This window comes from Micromesistius poutassou, assembly GCF_964030765.1.
Source record: "Micromesistius poutassou genome assembly, chromosome: 6".
Taxonomy (NCBI): domain Eukaryota; kingdom Metazoa; phylum Chordata; class Actinopteri; order Gadiformes; family Gadidae; genus Micromesistius; species Micromesistius poutassou.
In genome coordinates this window covers 7,353,393-7,370,892 of record NC_140276.1, presented here as the reverse complement: position 1 = coordinate 7,370,892, position 17,500 = coordinate 7,353,393, and the positions used below count along the sequence as shown (strand labels likewise).

Here is a 17,500-nt window from a genome sequence, read left to right as displayed (position 1 = left end):
GTTTGTTTACTGTTTGTGCTCCGGGTCGGAACGATGACGACACATTCGTTAACAATGCATCTCGTTTTGAAGATGCTGTGCTGTGCAGCCTACCCCTCGTGTGGCAATATACCACATTATATTTCTACCAATTCGTCATTGAATGTTTCCATTTCGGCTGTAGCCATGCGCACTAAGCTTGCCAAAATAACACACTCACGGCGGATGCTTATTGGTTGCATTGTGCATTGGCGGTTGTGACGTTTGGTTTATTCATAGACCTACGTTATTACACATTTTTTATATTTGTGTAACATATATGAATACTATAATGAGTCTGTGCATTACAAGTTATTAATAACTTTTATCAACACTGCTCGAATTGCATTGATTTCTTTCTTGCCATTCTTCTCACCGAATTGACGAGGCGTTTTTGGCCAATTGAATAAACTATATTGAATAATTATTGCTAAATCAACGTTTGGGTGTATTTAGAAACTAATTTTAGTAATGTGAGTCATTGGGTAGAGTCACTGTCTATAGTATGCCTTTGTGAAAGCTGTTGCAAGTCTGATTAACCGACAATCATAAAAAATAAAGTATAATAACATAAAACGTTTGTTTGTTATACTACTTGTCCTGACTTTAACATTTCAAATAGCACTGTTGATCTTCGGACATTAATGGATGTGCTACGGTAAATTTTCCCAGAATTCGTTTCACATGGTCAACCACAGCATATTTAACAGTATATATGAAACATAATGAGTGATAAACCTTACTTAGGCTGCTTCTTAAGTGGCTATTGGGCTTTTGATAACCAGGTTGCACTTGCTTGATCGGATTTTTAATCAGTTCAACAACTTGTCCAGCAGACTACTTGCATACCGTGGACCATCGCCATCCACACTGCCTCCACCGCCACCATCACCACTGCCTCCTCCTTCACCACCACCACCACCGCCACCTCCTCCTTGTGTTGGGGGGCTGTCCAGCCACAGCTCCCAGGATGTCCAACGAACCAGGATGACCAGCACCACCGTGACAGCACCTCTCTAATCTAACGAGAGAGGGGCTGCAGCTGACAATGGCTGCCCCCTTCCCCACCAGCGGGACCATGGACTCGTGGACCGACAGGCATGGCCTGCCCATGGTAACGTAAACCAAAATCCTGACTCTGCTACAGGCAAAACAAAGATTGGTGTTGAAACGTCACTGTTGTTTGTTTCTCTCGGTTTCATATTCCTCAGTTGTGTTGTTGTTGTGTATCATTGCGCTATTGCTAAAGAATTTACAAGGCAAAGTTAAGCTAGTAGTAGTAGTTATGCCTTATCCATAAAGTTGTATAATTTATTCTATGTCTGTCATTGTCTGTTACGTGACTGATGATAGCGTAGTCTACATATTGCATACATTTTGCCCAATGCTATCAAACCACATTGTATCTATACAGATGAACCTGCGGTCTGTATTCACAACTGAGCAACAGCGAGTACTGGAGCGTTACTATGACAACGGAATGACCAACCAGAGCAAGGCCTGCTTTCAGCTAATTCTGCAATGTGCTCAAGAGACCAAATTGGACTTCAGCGTGGTGCGGGTAGGCCCATAAACTTAGTGAGTTTCTCTATGTGTGTGTGTCTGTATCTAATGCGTGCACGTGTGGTTCGTGCATGATTGTGGGTCTCGAACCTATGATTTGTGTTGCACCCGTTTCTTTTTTTTTTTTGATGAATCCATGTAATACTACAGGGAATGTGCGTACTGTGAGCCAACTAGGTATTTCCCAGGGGAAACTGTAAAGCGTGCACAAAGTCACCAGTAATTATAATGTGCTTTAATCATATCACATTTTTTGTATTACTTCTAAGAGCATCTTTTTTTTCTACTTTTCTCAGACTTGGGTGGGAAACAAAAGGCGAAAACTGGCCTCAAAGACGGACCAGAATGGAGGCCTGCCTCATACCTTATCCAATCATGGACCACTGGGGGGTCTTTTATCCGATCACGCACTGGCAGGGGGAGCTTTATCCAATCACAGCCTGGCAGGAGGGTCCCTCATCACGGGAACCATGTTGCCGGCTGCACGGAGCATCCAGAACAGAGGTCATCTTCTTCCCCCGTCCTCTTCCTTCCCCCCTTCCTCCCTCTCGTCTTCGTCTCATTCATCTTCTTCTCCTCTCGGCAGCGGCAACAACAACAATAACAACAATGATGTCATCCTTACTGGGATCTACTCCCTCAACCCGGCCCCCCGCCCCCGACCGCGACCCCTTCCTGCGCCCGCTCACATGGACACCGCCGCCGTGGCTCTGCAGAACAAACCGCCACTTCCTCTCAGTCAGTCGGTCCACATCAGGGCCCACGCTAGCACCTCGCCCCTTCCCCTGCGTCTGGTCACCCCCCCTCCCAAGCCCCCGTCCCTCACGTCTCTGCCCGGACCCCCCTCCGTCTATACGTCGGCTAGCAAGACGAGCCTCTCCCTCTCCGAGTCCTCTGTCGGTTCGGGGTCGGTGTCGGGCTCTGCGCCGGTGCCCAACAGCTGGGCTAGGCAGTATGGTTCGGTGCAAAGCCGCCCCTGGCCGTCTTCGATACAGTCCCTGCCCAAGCAGTCGCAGTCCCGAACTAACTCAAGCCCCCTCGCCCAACCGCCTGCCCTGCCGAGGGCCCGGGTCGTGGTCCCGAGCCAGCCCAAGCCTGCGTTGTCCTCTGACCACACCCTTCGTATCCAGCAGGTCTTCACCCTATCAGGAAGAGCTGACGGCGAAGCGCAGAGGCCGTCTCAGGCCGCTCCCGCGAAGACCGCTCCCGCGAAGGCCGCGTCGCAGGAAAACCCCAGGGCGGTGTCCCGATCCCCCGACGCCGCGGGCTACTTCTCCATCGCCATGGAAACGGGCAACGAGGAAGACGAGTGGCAACGGGAGGAGGAATTGGCCACCATGGCCGCTCAGTCCCATGCCCGCATGGAGCAGACCTCGACCGGCATGTCCCACGTGGAAATTACGGGGTATAGACGAGGCGACCCCTCCCCTCCTTCCAACTACAGACCTCCACCGCACCCGAGCAACGCAGCGTCGCAAGGCAGCTTCTCTGCCACACCTCAGACCTCACTCTCAAGGCACGGCAGCTCACCGGTCAGTCTGGGCTGCAATAGCTCTCTCTGCTCTCTCCTGCACTGAATTCCACGTGTTACCATTCCATGTGTTATTTCCCTTGTCTTACTGTCTTACTTCTGTGGGCAGAATTCGTTCAGTGGGCCTGCAGTGTGGCTACAGCTCAGCAACTCCAGAAAGAGAACAGTGAGTAACTTTTGGTCCGACCTTAACTGAATGGTTGTTTTTTAGTTTTTTTTTATATTTGTATTTATTTATTGATTTAAAAAAGGGTTCGAATTTTTTGGTCCCTGCATGGTGGCATGAACTTCACTTATTGCCTGTGGTCTCTTTTCAAACATGAATGGATTCTACGTAGGGTCATGGTCCTAGCACCGGTAGTAACACAGAGGGGTTTGTTGGCTCAGCTACAGGATCGGACCCAGTTCAGTGACGGGGACCTCCTCCAGCTGAGGCGCTATTGGAACCGGGGCATGACCAGCCTGGGGTTTGTCTGCAGGGAGAAGATCACCGCCGCAGCCAACCAGCTCAACGTGGACACTGAGATAGTCAAGGTAAAGGTGAAAGTATACTACTCCGTAATGCATAATCCGACTCTGTAACTACGGAGACCCCTCGAGCATTCGCAGCTCTCCGTCGGGATGTCGGATACGCGATGCAATTCGCCGCCCGATCGATCTTATATGCTGACTACTAAACATGTAAATAGTGTTGAAAATAAACTTCCAAAGCTTTTCAAATCTTATTTGGTGTTTTATTAGTCCTCAATGTGCAAAGTAAACAATGTACAAAGTAAATAAGGTGTAAAGTCAAACCGGGAAAAGTGATTCCGGAAATGATTTCGTGTCTACGTACAGCACTTTACGGAGTAGTATAAATCCACCTTTAGTGGCACACTAGTTCTCTAGCTTCATCTAGCCCGGTCTGTAACATTGAAGATGGTGGTATGGGAGTGAATAAATGTTCAACTGAGTAGTTTCATATCAACTAGCTAAAAATATATAAAGCACACAATTGCTTCATCCATCTCTGTTTGAAAAACAGAGCTAGATAATACAATAAAAGACAGAACGAAAAGTGTAGAAATTGTCGGCTCTTTGTGATCCCTGTTTGACTTGCTCTTCATTTTGGTAGACGTGGATCAGCAACCGACGAAGAAAATGCCGGTTGATGGGTATTGAAATCCCTCCACCAACTGATGGGCCAGCTGTATTTACCTCTTCTCCTGGAGACGAGGCCCTGTCCCTAACCCCAGATGAGGAAGGTCTTCGAACGCCCGAACTGGGAGATGAGTTGAACGACGAGGGATCTCTCTGCTTGTCTGAAGGTGAGCATGCAGATAACAAATCGTCTATAGACTTGGATCTATGGATTTGGACACTAATCCTGTGCTTTCTTCACTAGATGGCGTGGCTGATTCTTTCCAAAGAGAAGGAGAGGAGGCTAGTGGCATCTCGAACCCATGTCCCTTGGCTAACGATGTGGTACGATTTGTGTGGAACCTGTGGATAATGTTCATGAAACAGACACTATTTGAGATCTTAAGTCCAAGTTTAAATTGGAATATATTGTGTGCATATAGTCTGAACTTGTGTGGAAGACCTCATGATTCTATGTGTTTCTTCTAATACATTACCAAAATGCTCAATGTGTTACTGCACTTACTGCACTCTGTCATAGTGTGTATAGTGTTGTCTTTCACGTCGTACAATTAATAATCTAACTTGTTTGATTGATTTAACACTTTCTATCCTGTTTATACCCAAGTAATTGCTATCCATGCTGTTTCATGTTTATTTGCTACGCTTTCACATGCGGAGGGTGATACTCAACCTGATTCAGTTACAGTTTGAAAGTGGTGCCTGCCTGGTAGCAGTTGTGAAGAAAGGTGGAAAACCTGATGGTGTAGCTTTCACACAACTGAAAGGAAAAAAACATAGTTAAAAAAAATGACGGTTTCCTTTCAAATGTATCCCCTAATAATCAGTTTGATTTGAGCATAATTTTTTTTGCATGCAGAAAATAGAGATCATTGATGAAGATGAGGAAGATGTCATTGAAATGATGCCTTCAGACATGGAGCAAATGCAGAACCTTCTGGAGTTCAAGGTAAATATATAAACAAAAACTAAAATGTTCTCCTTTTTAGTCCTATATTGTTGTATGTTTATAACCATACTAATATTTAACTTTGTTAAAAAACAAAACAAATAACCTTTTACGGAGACATCGTATTTCCCCACCTGAACAGCACATTATTTTGACTTTAATACTCTTAGTTATGGATGTGGGTGCCAGCACATGCTTACAACACTGGATACTAAATTGAATGCAGTGCAATCTCCCCCGCACAGTGATTCACTATTTTGTGTGTCTCCAACTTTGTCTATTCCAGCACGAGGAGGTGCAGTTCCTAGAGAGTGAGCTAGAGAACCAAAAACAGAAGTACCAGGAGCTTGAAGAGTTCACTAAGAGTCTGGTCAATGCTATAAAGAACAATGATTTGAAGACACAGCAGGTACATGATATAGATACGTATGCATTACGTGTATATATGCTTGTACTTGAATATTTTACAGAAATATTGCCTATTGCTCCTTAAGTCTGCATTGTAACCTTTTTTTACATAGAGTAACCTAAGAATTATGAGTAAAAACGTGCCAATCACAAATTATTCCTAAATCAATTTTGTACAAGGAGACAAAAGCTAAAAAAATCAATAACGGATCTTGGCCTTCAATGTCTTCCTCAGGACCTCTTGGCCAGTCTACCTCAGCCCGATGACGGCGATGCGAAGGAGATCACTGATGGAGGTGAAGATTACACTGGCATGACGCGGGCGATGTCGCCCAGCCACGATGACGGATCGCCGTCGGTGATCCCCCTCAGCCAAGGGGCCTCCCCTGGCCCCGTAGCATCACCCAACGCTGAGAGCCCTCCCCAAGACTTCCCACCGGTCACCATGAACCACGACAGCCTCTTGACCGAATTCACTGAGCCCTCTGCATCAGAGGAGCCCCTGGAGGAAAGCGTTACAGAAAACTAAAGACTGTTTTTACATACTGACCTACTGTCAGAATAACCCCCACACTCTGAAATTAAGCTAGCATCGGACAAGAGCGAGTCCTCTGTCCTTCTTGCGCATACACCCATATTACCACAACTCCATGCCTAGTGCCTGTGGATTAATGCTTCACTATGACTGTTGGGCAGACAATGCCTTTTTTACTGCATATAATTTCGCCTTGCTCTGGTCTCACCCCAGACACAATAATAAATAACCTATCTGAGTTACTCCAGAATGCTGTGTTTAATTGATAAACCTCTGAATTAGTTGTGTTCGGTTGTTTGGGTTGGTTAATGCTACAGAACGTTCATATTAATGTGACATATGGCTGTTTGTTTCCATCCATTAGCACATGCGATCTATGGACATTTGTCCATTGTTGCCCTCAACAAAGACGATAATGTATCTTAAGCTTCTTATATCCACTTTGATACAGGAATGGACAGGCTTTTACAACAGTTGGCTTAAAACCATTTGACACATACCCTTTCCCAGAGATTAATCAAAACATTCTAATTCTTGAACTCAATCACATGTTTTATTATGCCACACGTCGATGTACTCCGTTATTCTATCCATAGAGCAGATAAAATAATGACCACCATCTCCTCCATCACTTTAACCCCAACCCCCCCACTTCCCCGGATTCAGGTTGTTGCTCTGCAGGTTTGGGGGGGAAATCCTTAACTGAATTGCGTCAGAGCTACGTCAATAATCTCTCATTCACTGACGTTTAGGTACCACAGTAGCCGCCATATTCGCATCTATGGCAGGGTAGCGGTGCTCGGTGAGCGGTACGGTACAGTCAACAGAATAAACTATACAGACACCAGCCCCCCCACCCACCCCTGTCCTCCGTCGTATAGCGTGTGTGTAGTGCGATCATCCCCGACCGAACATCCGGACTTCCAAATAGGGGAGACATGCAACGTGGAGCGGGGGTCTAGGTTGCCTACGATGCCTTTCTCCGAGCCAGCGGAATCCTGGCACAAGATGGAGGTAAATAGCGTTAGTAGCGAGGTAAGTGTGTGAACCGAAGACCCCCCTGTGTGTGTTGTGTCGATTTTAGTCTCCGTATCCGTGCTTCATGCGATCCGATATGTCGTGCGTGTCCCTCCTCGGGTCGTGCAGAACCTCGCGTCAGGAGGAGCTGCAGCGAAGCCACCAGCATTGGCAGCAGTGCATCATGCTAACCCACTAGCTGGGGCTAACAGCTGGGGGGTGGTGGTGGAGGGGATAGCGCTAATGTTTATTGTGTACGCCGCCTGGGGTGTTGGTTAGGCTTGTTTGTGGTAGTTTAAACCCTTCTGCGTAGGGTGTCGGGAGTGGGGACATGCCCCGGGGCGTCGGTGGACGCTACATTGTCCTGGTTTTTGGAGCGCACTAGCTAAAGGTTTTGTCTCTCCACGGCGGCTAGTTCAAGGTTAGCCAAGTTGTTTAGCACATGAACCAGCGGGTAGAAAGGGGTCCAAACATGAGCCAAGGCGTCCGGATTGTTGGCTGTTTTGTTTTTAAAAAAAGAAAGAAAAAGCAAACTATTTTTCGTGAACGCCCCCACACATCTTCCATACGTGCGAGTAAGCGAATGTTTCGCATGTCTCCATCGAAGAAGCGTAATTTGGTGAAACGTGTGGTTTTGCTGTGACATTTATTGAAGGCACTTTAAGAGTAGAGACGCAGGACAGGGCATGTTGCTTTTTGTTGACTTGTTTATTTACATGAGTCTCAGTCACTCCCAATATATTCATAATTTGACTAAAACTGCTCGTATTATATCTGATGGATCAGCGGTGTAGAGACTTGTTGCGCACCGATGAACACGACAAAAAAACCTCGAGAAAGAGACGTCGAGATTGCATCATAACAAAAAAAATGTATAGCTAAAATATGCATTTCGCGTTGAACTTGAAAGCCCAAAGTTCAGTGGAACGTCTCGCTGAATAAATGTGTTCAATCACATTCAGTGTTTAAGATTAAATGTTACGCTGTCGATGAGGACACAACCAAACATCGGTTTGTGTGCTCGGCTCAGGTATCCTCATTCTCCTCCAGCCTCCTTTGCAATCCTTCACACATCTGTCACGCCTCTAAGATTTGTTAGAGAAAAGGACACACACACACACACACACACACACACACACACACACACACACACACACACACACACACACACACACACACACACACATTTCATTTTAGACAGCTTGTACAACGGGGGTTGTTTCACTATATTTGATCACTCTAATATGGCATCTTGTCGCGGCGGATGGATACCATATTGGAGTGATCCAATTGCCTCACATAACCGTGGTTACCTACGTAACCTTTGTTCTTCAAACACAATCAAACGTGGCCCTGAATCGTAGGAGAGGCACTCGGCATGCAGGGTTTGCAGAGTATCAAAATGAACATGTCTTATGAAACAACGCACTCGCTATTCCGCTTGCTTCTTGTCAAGCAGACTATTTTTCTACATGTGTTTTTATGTAACCCACGTTCGCTAACATACTCAACTCTGTTCATACTCATCATGACTGGTAAAGGCGAGTTCATTGCTGCTCTCAGAGTGTAGGCTGTTGCACTCCTCTCCACCAAGCTGTCATGACACTTAAAGGTGGGAGTAGAAATCCAAGTGTGAATTATGACACATCCACGGACCACAAACCTGCACGTCTATGGACTAGGATTTTCATATATACACAAGATGTTATTATCACAATGATCCACCTGCTTAGTTCATTGCATATGGTAGTATTTTGAAGCAAATACTATAAATGACAGATTTTGGAAATATACTCTTTGCTCTCTATTGCTAAAATAACGTGGTAATATGGCATAGGTCTGTTTTTATTTTGTCCATCCATGCCAGTGTCGCTCCGCCCCCTTCAGTGGGCTTACGTACATGTATGAGTCATCCCAGTCCCCGTAGTCGCCTGATGGAATTCAACACACACACACACACACACACACACACACACACACACACACACACACACACACACACACACACACACACACACACACACACACACACACAGAAACATTCAGCTTGTTAAATCCTTATTCACTGAATAAATGATGAAACTTGCATGCTTCAAATGATTTCATTTAATCTTGAGATTATAATTGTTTCCCCGACGCGCATCTGCACATGCGTGGCAGAGAAGCATTTCTCTGCAGTGGTGCTTTAAAGCGGCATGACCGTTATTCTTTAAACAAATAATAATAATTTGGTGTATGGAACATTGTCATCAATGGCAGCCGATTAACCATAACCACAAACATAGCAAGTCTTGAATTTCCTTGCTTTGTCTCACGAGCTGCCAAGAAAATCCAAAGCGGGCAAAAAATGGCAAATCTAATTCCACTGAATCTGATACATTTATCAAACATCCACAATTTTACATGCTTCACTAGGCACAGTACATTCTTTTACTAAATGAACGTTTGTTGGCAAGTAGTGGATGAATCATATCTGCACTTTCTCTTACCACCTCCCTAGTCCACACTAGCCTCCCAGTCCACCGGCCATGTTGGGCCACTCTGGCTGAGGATTAGGCAAGAGTTCTAGGAACATCAGGCTTTATGGATGGAGAGCCACAGCTGGACTGGATTGGTGTATGGACTCCATGTTGTTTGGAAACAAACGTCTCTTCAGTACAGTCCCAGGGTTAAAGCACAAACCAAGTCTGCTTGTGACACTCCATGCTGGCTATGTTGTTGTTGTTGTTTGAATCATTTTCTAATGCTCACTTTGGGTCTGCACTCTGAGTGTGTGCTCCGTTAACGAGGCATTAAAGTAGCATATCCGCTAATCAGGTCCGGTCGTTCCCTTACAGGTCAACGGACATCAGATCATGGACGAGCCCATGGAGGAGGAAGAACCTTTCACGGACTGTGTGAGTAATGATGATCTTTGCTTTGAATTGTGTCGTATGTATTTGTGTCAATGTCCGTGTGTTTGTGTGCAAATGTATACAACAATGCTCCTGTAATGGTGTCTGCCTGTGTCAAACTGGTGTGCTGTGGGTGTTGATGATCTGTTTTCTGTGCGTGTGTGTGTAGGACGATGAGGGGGCTTATAAGGAGATTCCCATCACCCACCACGTGAAAGAGGGCTGTGAGAAGGCTGACCCGTCGCAATTCGAACTGCTCAAAGTCCTGGGCCAGGGCTCTTTCGGCAAGGTGAGGAAACGCCTTTAAGTACACTTCACCTATAGCCATGCTACCATCTGACGCAGGGCTATCACTAGGAGAAATAGTAGCAGAGAATATCTACCAATGCGGTGATACCTCAGCAAAAGACATTGGATGAATATGAATTTATCCTCTGTATTCTTTGTACATAGACTAGGCACAATGTTATTTTCTTATGGGAAAATAAACACTGGTCATTGAATACAGTGCTGGTAGTGAAACTGTGTGGCGGTGAATCTCTAGCTAACAGCTTGCTTGTAACAACAGCAGGGACGTGCCTTGTAATCTAATGCCCCCTTGCCACCCAAGGTGTTCCTCGTCAGGAAGATCATGGGTCCAGATGCTGGTCAGTTATATGCAATGAAAGTACTGAAAAAGGCATCTTTGAAAGGTAATCCATTCTGTACATATCTGTTACCTGGTCTATACCTTTCCCTGATAAAACGTATATCAACCAATCCGTGTGTATATGTTGTTCACATTAGCTAATTGATGTTCTTGTGTTCTTCTTGTCTCCAGTCAGGGACAGAGTTCGCACCAAGATGGAGAGAGACATTTTAGTGGAAGTCAATCACCCATTCATAGTGAAATTGCACTATGGTAAGAGAAGGTGTACTATTTGTGGTGTTGTCCTTTTGTCGTGACTGGGTGAATTCACAAACAATTTCTGAACTGAAGTCTCAAATGTTTGTATGTCAGGAAGGTAATTTATATACCTTGTCTTTCCACTCTGGTCTTCATATACCAACTGCCACCTATCCTAACAATTGGCCCAACAAAACACAACCGATAACTAATGAATCCCTCAGTCAGACAACTATAATACTAGTTATCTTGTAGTTATCTGGTTAAATACTAACCCATTCAATATGTCTTAAAGTAAACTGTTCCACTTTGCCTTTACTATCATTCAAATGTATCGTATTTATAGATCGACATCAACAGAAATGTGTCAGTGATTATTTTTGAAACAATAATGATTCATATTTGAAATGCAAGCTAAATGTTAGTTTTTTAGTTATGCAAAAAAAAGTTAGAATATCATTCCAGTACATTCCAGTATGCTGGGCATCGTCATCATCATCATCATCATCATCATCATCATCATCATCACAGCATCGCATAACCAGACTACTTGATCAGTCTCAGGATACACTAATGCTGTTACTGTCTCGTTTGACCCCTGTGTCTGTCTGCTATTCTGTCGTTTCCTCCTCAGCCTTCCAGACAGAAGGGAAACTGTATTTAATACTGGACTTTCTACGGGGAGGGGATGTTTTCACTCGTTTATCCAAAGAGGTAAGCTCAATTTTAAGCACCATTTCTTAATGTCAGCCCCACAAAATCATGATTGCTTGTGCCAAAATTATACATAATAAATGCAAATTAGACGGGTGGGGCAAAAATACACTGCAGTTCGATAGTAGTAGACCAAAACTATGGATGTAATGAAGTGAATAAGACTAGCGTTATGCATGATGTTATTCTAATAATTCTATTTATGGATATAAATACACATTTTTAAATGCGGATTTATTAGGTATTGCATTTTATTGTGTGTATGTGTGTGTGTGTGCATGTGATTGCCAACACAATGTTTATCATTGTTCAAAATGGCCTCAAAGTGTATTCCAGTTAGTGCAAATAAGGCAGCCCTACGCGCCTCATCTCTTCCTCTCTCACCGGCCTGACTGAGTTCCACAAAACAGATTCAGTGCTCTTTGTTCAGTACAATGAAAGAGGCTGATTGTGTCTTGTGATCTTATGAATATATGGCCTGTTAAGACTGTACATATTGAATTGAATAGTGCACCTCCTCCACAGAGATGGAGGAGGTGAGAGAAATCAGATTGCCAGGCATCGTAACAAATCAAATCACAGTTGTTTATGTCACAAGGAGAGCTAAAGCTCTATTCAAGTAGAAGCAATTGCACCTAATTAAGCACTGTTGTTTCATGCTTCATCTTTTTACTCATCTTGCCTTATGACCTATTGCACTTAGATAAACATAAAAAAAAATAGTTTTTGTAAAAAGAAAAAAAATTGGAGATTGTCCTAACCCTAACCCTTGCTGACTTGATTTTCTGCCTGTGCCTCGTCAAAATTTTTAATGATGTTGTAATGAAATATTATATGCATATCCTTGGATATAAAAAATGGTTAGCTAAATGTGATAAACTGTTTATTATTTTGGGTTAAGACATCATCTTAGCTCATCGAGCACCAACGTAATTTAAGTTGTGCTTGAAAATTTGAAATTATGTTGTATAAAAGTATTTTTTTTACTACGCACTGTTGCGTTTCAAGTCTTGAAGTCTTGAAGTCTTGAATTGCTAAAAAAAAATGGCTGAACTGTTGGTCATTACTGTCTCTAAGTCTCCAACATGTTTGTGTATTCATGAATAGATGTTTTAAAATAACCAATGATGCTATGTTTGTCTTTTTGTTTGACGTTCTTGATTCTAGCTGCTGCCTTTCTTTCCTCTCCTGAGTCCAGAGAGTAAATTTGTCCAGTTCTTGTCAGGTTATGTTTACAGAGGAGGATGTGAAATTCTACCTTGCAGAGCTGGCCCTGGCCCTAGACCATCTGCACACACTGGGCATAGTTTACAGAGATCTCAAACCAGAGAAGTATGGACATCCCACCCACTAGTCACCATGACACTACCCCAGTTATCTAGTCTTTCCTCTTCCTTATTACATCACCCGTGTAACCCTGACCTGTTGGCTTGCCTCACCTCATCCCTATACACGTGACCTTAAACCATTACAGCTTGACTCTCGCCTATGACCTCACCCCGTACCTCCTAACCTCTCCCCTCTGACGTCCACATTTCACCTCTTACCTGGGACCTCACTCGTATTCCTCTCACCTGTGAAGCCGTCATTTGACCTCTTACCCTCTACCTTTGACCTCATTCCTATTTCTCCCCCCTGTGGCATCATGTTTTTTTACTCTCGACCTTACTGCGATTCCTCTCACCTGTGACCTAATGTAACCTCCTGTGCTCTACCGGTGACCTCACGTTCCTCTCATTTGTGACATCATCATTTTACTTTTACTTATTTTTTTGTGATCTTACTCCTATTCCTGTTATTTCTCACATGGGACCCCGCTTCTTAATATGTATTTTTTTTTACGTTTCTGCTCATTCTTTTTTAAATTGGATTGAGTTTAGTTTGGTGATGTATGATGCATACATGCTTTTTATGGCAATAGTTTCATTTTGGGGATTCAATTAAGTAAGATGTGTTCTGTCTTTCAGTATATTACTTGATGAAGCTGGCCATATCAAGTTAACAGGTTAGTACTTGCCATGTCCTGTAATCAACTGTAACTAAGCTTTTAAGCAGCAACATGCATGAAAATAAATAAATAATGCAATATACATGCAATTATAACTGGCTCATCTTTTTAATGAGTTTCTAGATTGTCTCAGGTGTGTTGTCTTCCAGCTTTGGATGTATTGGCCCTAAATCCTCTTGTGCATTACCCATGCCATTGTAGTGATGTAATGGTTCTCTCTCTCTCTCTCTCTCTCTCTCTCTATGTCTCTTAGACTTTGGGTTGAGTAAGGAGTCAGTAGATGCTGATAAGAAGGCTTATTCCTTCTGTGGTACGGTGGAGTATATGGCCCCTGAGGTGGTCAACAGGAGAGGACACACACAGAGCGCTGACTGGTGGTCGCTAGGCGTGCTAATGGTACACAAACACTCGCACAACAAGTCAACATTTACCTCATCTCAATTTAATTCTCAAGTAAAACACAACACATTGAGTTTCTCTTTGACTTCATTTGCTTTCTATTCTCAGATAGGCTACTGTGCAGGCCGAGCCGACTTTAATCTGTCTTCTCTCGGTTTTTTCTGTCCTCGTTGCGGTCCACAGTTTGAGATGCTGACGGGGACATTACCGTTCCAAGGGAAGGACCGCAACGAGACCATGAACATGATCCTCAAGTGAGTCCGCCTGCGTCCTCTTCACTCTCCTCCGGTCCGTTTTTTCCCCGATTAGTTCGAAGTGCCTCGTACCCCGCGTTACCGTGAGCAGCCTGGGGTCAGAATATTCACGACGAGGTGTGAAGACGGCATGTACAGAACACTGTGAATGGCATCCGTGATGTGTTAGGTGTTTGGTTCAACCCGACGTCTATGGTTGAGGATGGGATTCACCCTGATAGCGGGCCCCACGACGTAGGAGTTTGTATGTTTGTAATGGAAACACTTCAGCATACTGTGTGTGACACGGTGTACCATGCTACACTAGTAGATCTGCAATATTAGACCCTTTTATTGGTGCGTCAACTTTTGTTAAAGACGAACCAAACCTTTTAACTATTTATTTTATATGAAAGCTGATGGGTAATATACTAGGCCTGGGCAATAAGACAATAAATGATTGTATCATGATAGACTTTTGATCAATATCAATATAGAACATGTTCAATATCGATAAGAGACTGGACCACCGAATCTAGTAGCTGGGTTTGTTACACAAACACGGTTCCATACTTATTTATAATATTTTATAAATAAGTTGGAGTAATATTGGAGTATTTATCAATGAAGAACAGTGGAAGGTCATATTAAGTGTTAAACAGAAGTGTTTAATTCCAGCATGGTAATTCCTAGTCTTTTTAGGTCATTAAAATGATCAATAGTTATCGATATCGATCAATATGATCAAGTTATATTGTGATATGTCTTTCAGCCATATCGCCCAGGCCTAAATTTTAGACCCTATTATTGGTGCATCAACTTTTGTTAAAGACTAACCAAACCTTTAACTATTTATTTTAGATGAAAGGTGACGTAATGGGTAATAAACCAGTGTCTAAAATCTAATATCTAAATAAATGCAACGTTTTAAAAACCTAGGATACAATGTAAATATGGACTGGAATTGATCTGTAGATAGAACACACATTGCATTCCCTGTTACTGTTAGTTTGAGGTTACCAGGTAACGTCAATCACACATTCTGACTTCACCCCCTCCACCAGTCTGATTGTTGAGGGTAAGGCCCTAGAATTTGAGCCCTAGCCCTAGAATTTGCGCATTCCTGCAGAGGGGTAGGGTGTTCCAATAGGGAGTGACTATTTCCCCTTAAAATCATCCCTTGGCAGCTAGCCAGCTCGGTACTTCATTTGCAGCTACGGGAGTATCACAAATTACCCAGTATACCTTGCGAACTTGGCAAGCGGCAATTTTTCCATGTTTCTCAAACAGTTCTACATTATGTTAAATTATTTAACCATAGACTGGGTTTAACTATACAATCTGAATGTGGAGGTCGTCTTATTTTCAACACACGGGTCACATTTTCAAACGTGAATGAAAATAGTAGTAGGCTTCTTCCTGTAGTGTAGACACGTCGATGCTGCCCGTGACGTAGCGGAGCACGTTCGCTACGCTAATTTGCATAATATTAATTATAGAGGTGTCCCATTTCATAGGGAAAGATCTTGACTCTCACTTCCCTCTTTGAGGGGACTTTACTGTGGAGGGAACTCAAAGCAATTGTTCTCGTTAAGGGAAGAGTAATGGGACGGGGCCTAAGAGTTCCTCTTCCAAGAAAGGGAAAGTCTGAACATCAATGTAGCCCCTCCCCTAAAAGTCACCAGAAGTCAGCGCTAATGCGTTTTTTGTATTTTTTTTTTTATCGTGGGAGGGCACTGGTTCAATCGGGGGTGTTTGTTTTTCATGTAAACCACCGCTGACTTTGGATTGCTTTCACTCACTTTCCAGTATTTGTATGTTTTTTGTCTTTCATCTGAGCTGACTCCCTAGCCCTCTCTGATCCAATTTCCTCCCTCCCAGAGCTAAGCTGGGTATGCCACAGTTCCTGAGTCTTGAGGCACAGAGTTTGCTGAGAATGCTGTTCAAACGGAACCCTGCCAACAGACTGGGTAAGGACTCATTCACGGACAGCGAGTGGCTGTTGCGTCAGTATAAGCGGTGGTCCATGTATAGGAAAACACAGTTTCACAGAAACCCTATAAGTATGAAGTTAATGGTGAAAGAAACAGGATAATGTCATAAGCAGCCAGGTACTTCCACTGAATACATTATCTTATGACTCCCGATGGGGAAGCAGCCTCAACGTAAAATACTTCAACCTCAACTTAAATACACGCAAAAAGTAAATTGAAAGGATGATACATTTATTAAATACCAAATACCACAACTGTAAACTATGACAGAACATCGCTGAGATAGAGGTGGCAACTAGGGCTGGGCAGTACGGCCAAACAATTATATCACGGCATAAATGAAAATGATCACGGTTTATATCGCACTATGACACTGGGAGGCGCTAGAGCTTTGTTTCATCTAAGAACCACCCTGTATCCATGTTTAAACAAAGGCAAGATACATCAAAACGTTCTTCCTACTGATCATAACTGAATGGCTGAATCAGGTGATACTGTCTTGGCCCTTCTTTATCCAGAATAGCGCTTGGGTTTTTTCTTCACGTAGAACACTAGAACCAGCCACGCTATAACTGTAGTTGGTGTGCATCGCAGCACCGTCCATCCGTTACATCAATCCCAGAAAAAGACCTCACATCGACTCGTCGGACGAGTCCTGTCCTTTGTACTACACGACAATCGCGCCATCTCGTGTGCGACCTCGTAACGCGAATCTTTGACGCAACCGAGTTGGACTCGAGTCAAGATTGGATCAGAAAGCCGCAGACTTCCTTCACACAACATTTATCTTGTGATGTGATAGTTTTTCTTTTAGAAGCGATATCCAAATAAAACACGTCTTTGAACCAAGTGAATGTTTTCAGAAATTAAAACTACATATCAGCGTTGCGTGTAGGATGTCTGACCGCCTCTCAAGTGAACACTCCTTCGCTCCGCACATATCAGTGTTAAGTGGTGTTTTTTTATTTTGTATTTTTTCAATCCTCAATCCTCCATAAATTCTTTCAATCGAGGATTGAAAGAAGCGGTTGAAGAGTTTGGCCTGACTTCACACCGTAGGGCAAATTAAATTAAATTTGTACAGATTATACAGTCCACCCCAAATTGCTACTGGTCTTTTCACACTGTGGCTGTGATGTACCAGCTGCCTCCTGCCAAGCAGTCAACATAACCACGCGCAACCGCTATCCAATAAACCAATTAACCAATTA

At 43.6% G+C, this 17,500-nt stretch overlaps 2 protein-coding genes across 6 annotated transcripts in view; both read left to right on the top strand.

The window, feature by feature from the left end:
* hdx (highly divergent homeobox) overlaps positions 1-6,330 on the top strand; it is a gene marked incomplete at its 3' end in the record, with an annotated part of 6,733 nt that extends 403 nt beyond the window's left edge. The window contains exons 2-12 of one of the 5 annotated variants that reach the window (XM_084468986.1): positions 855-1,132; positions 1,433-1,579; positions 1,878-2,085; positions 2,168-3,113; positions 3,222-3,278; positions 3,500-3,646; positions 4,227-4,419; positions 4,497-4,576; positions 5,112-5,201; positions 5,488-5,610; positions 5,845-6,330. In XM_084468986.1, coding sequence (XP_084325112.1) covers positions 1,540-1,579; positions 1,878-2,085; positions 2,168-3,113; positions 3,222-3,278; positions 3,500-3,646; positions 4,227-4,419; positions 4,497-4,576; positions 5,112-5,201; positions 5,488-5,610; positions 5,845-6,138 — 2,178 coding nt within the window. In that variant the 5' untranslated portion in view covers positions 855-1,132; positions 1,433-1,539. Of the gene's footprint in view, positions 1-834; positions 1,133-1,432; positions 1,580-1,877; positions 3,114-3,221; positions 3,279-3,499; positions 3,647-4,226; positions 4,420-4,496; positions 4,577-5,111; positions 5,214-5,487; positions 5,611-5,844 lie in introns of those variants that run through there. The other 4 variants (XM_084468983.1, XM_084468984.1, XM_084468985.1 and 1 more) reach the window with 4 other exon arrangements.
* Positions 6,331-6,942: 612 nt separating this feature from the next.
* On the top strand, positions 6,943-16,812 carry LOC311344796 (ribosomal protein S6 kinase alpha-6-like; the record flags this gene model as incomplete). Its single annotated transcript, XM_084469136.1, has 12 exons — positions 6,943-7,158; positions 9,999-10,058; positions 10,225-10,344; positions 10,666-10,747; positions 10,876-10,956; positions 11,576-11,655; positions 12,881-12,987; positions 13,623-13,660; positions 13,917-14,059; positions 14,246-14,316; positions 16,177-16,301; positions 16,808-16,812. The coding sequence occupies exons 1-12, from the start codon at positions 7,117-7,119 to the stop codon at positions 16,810-16,812; spliced, it is 954 nt and encodes a 317-aa protein (XP_084325262.1). The 5' UTR covers positions 6,943-7,116.
* Positions 16,813-17,500: the final 688 nt, after the last annotated feature.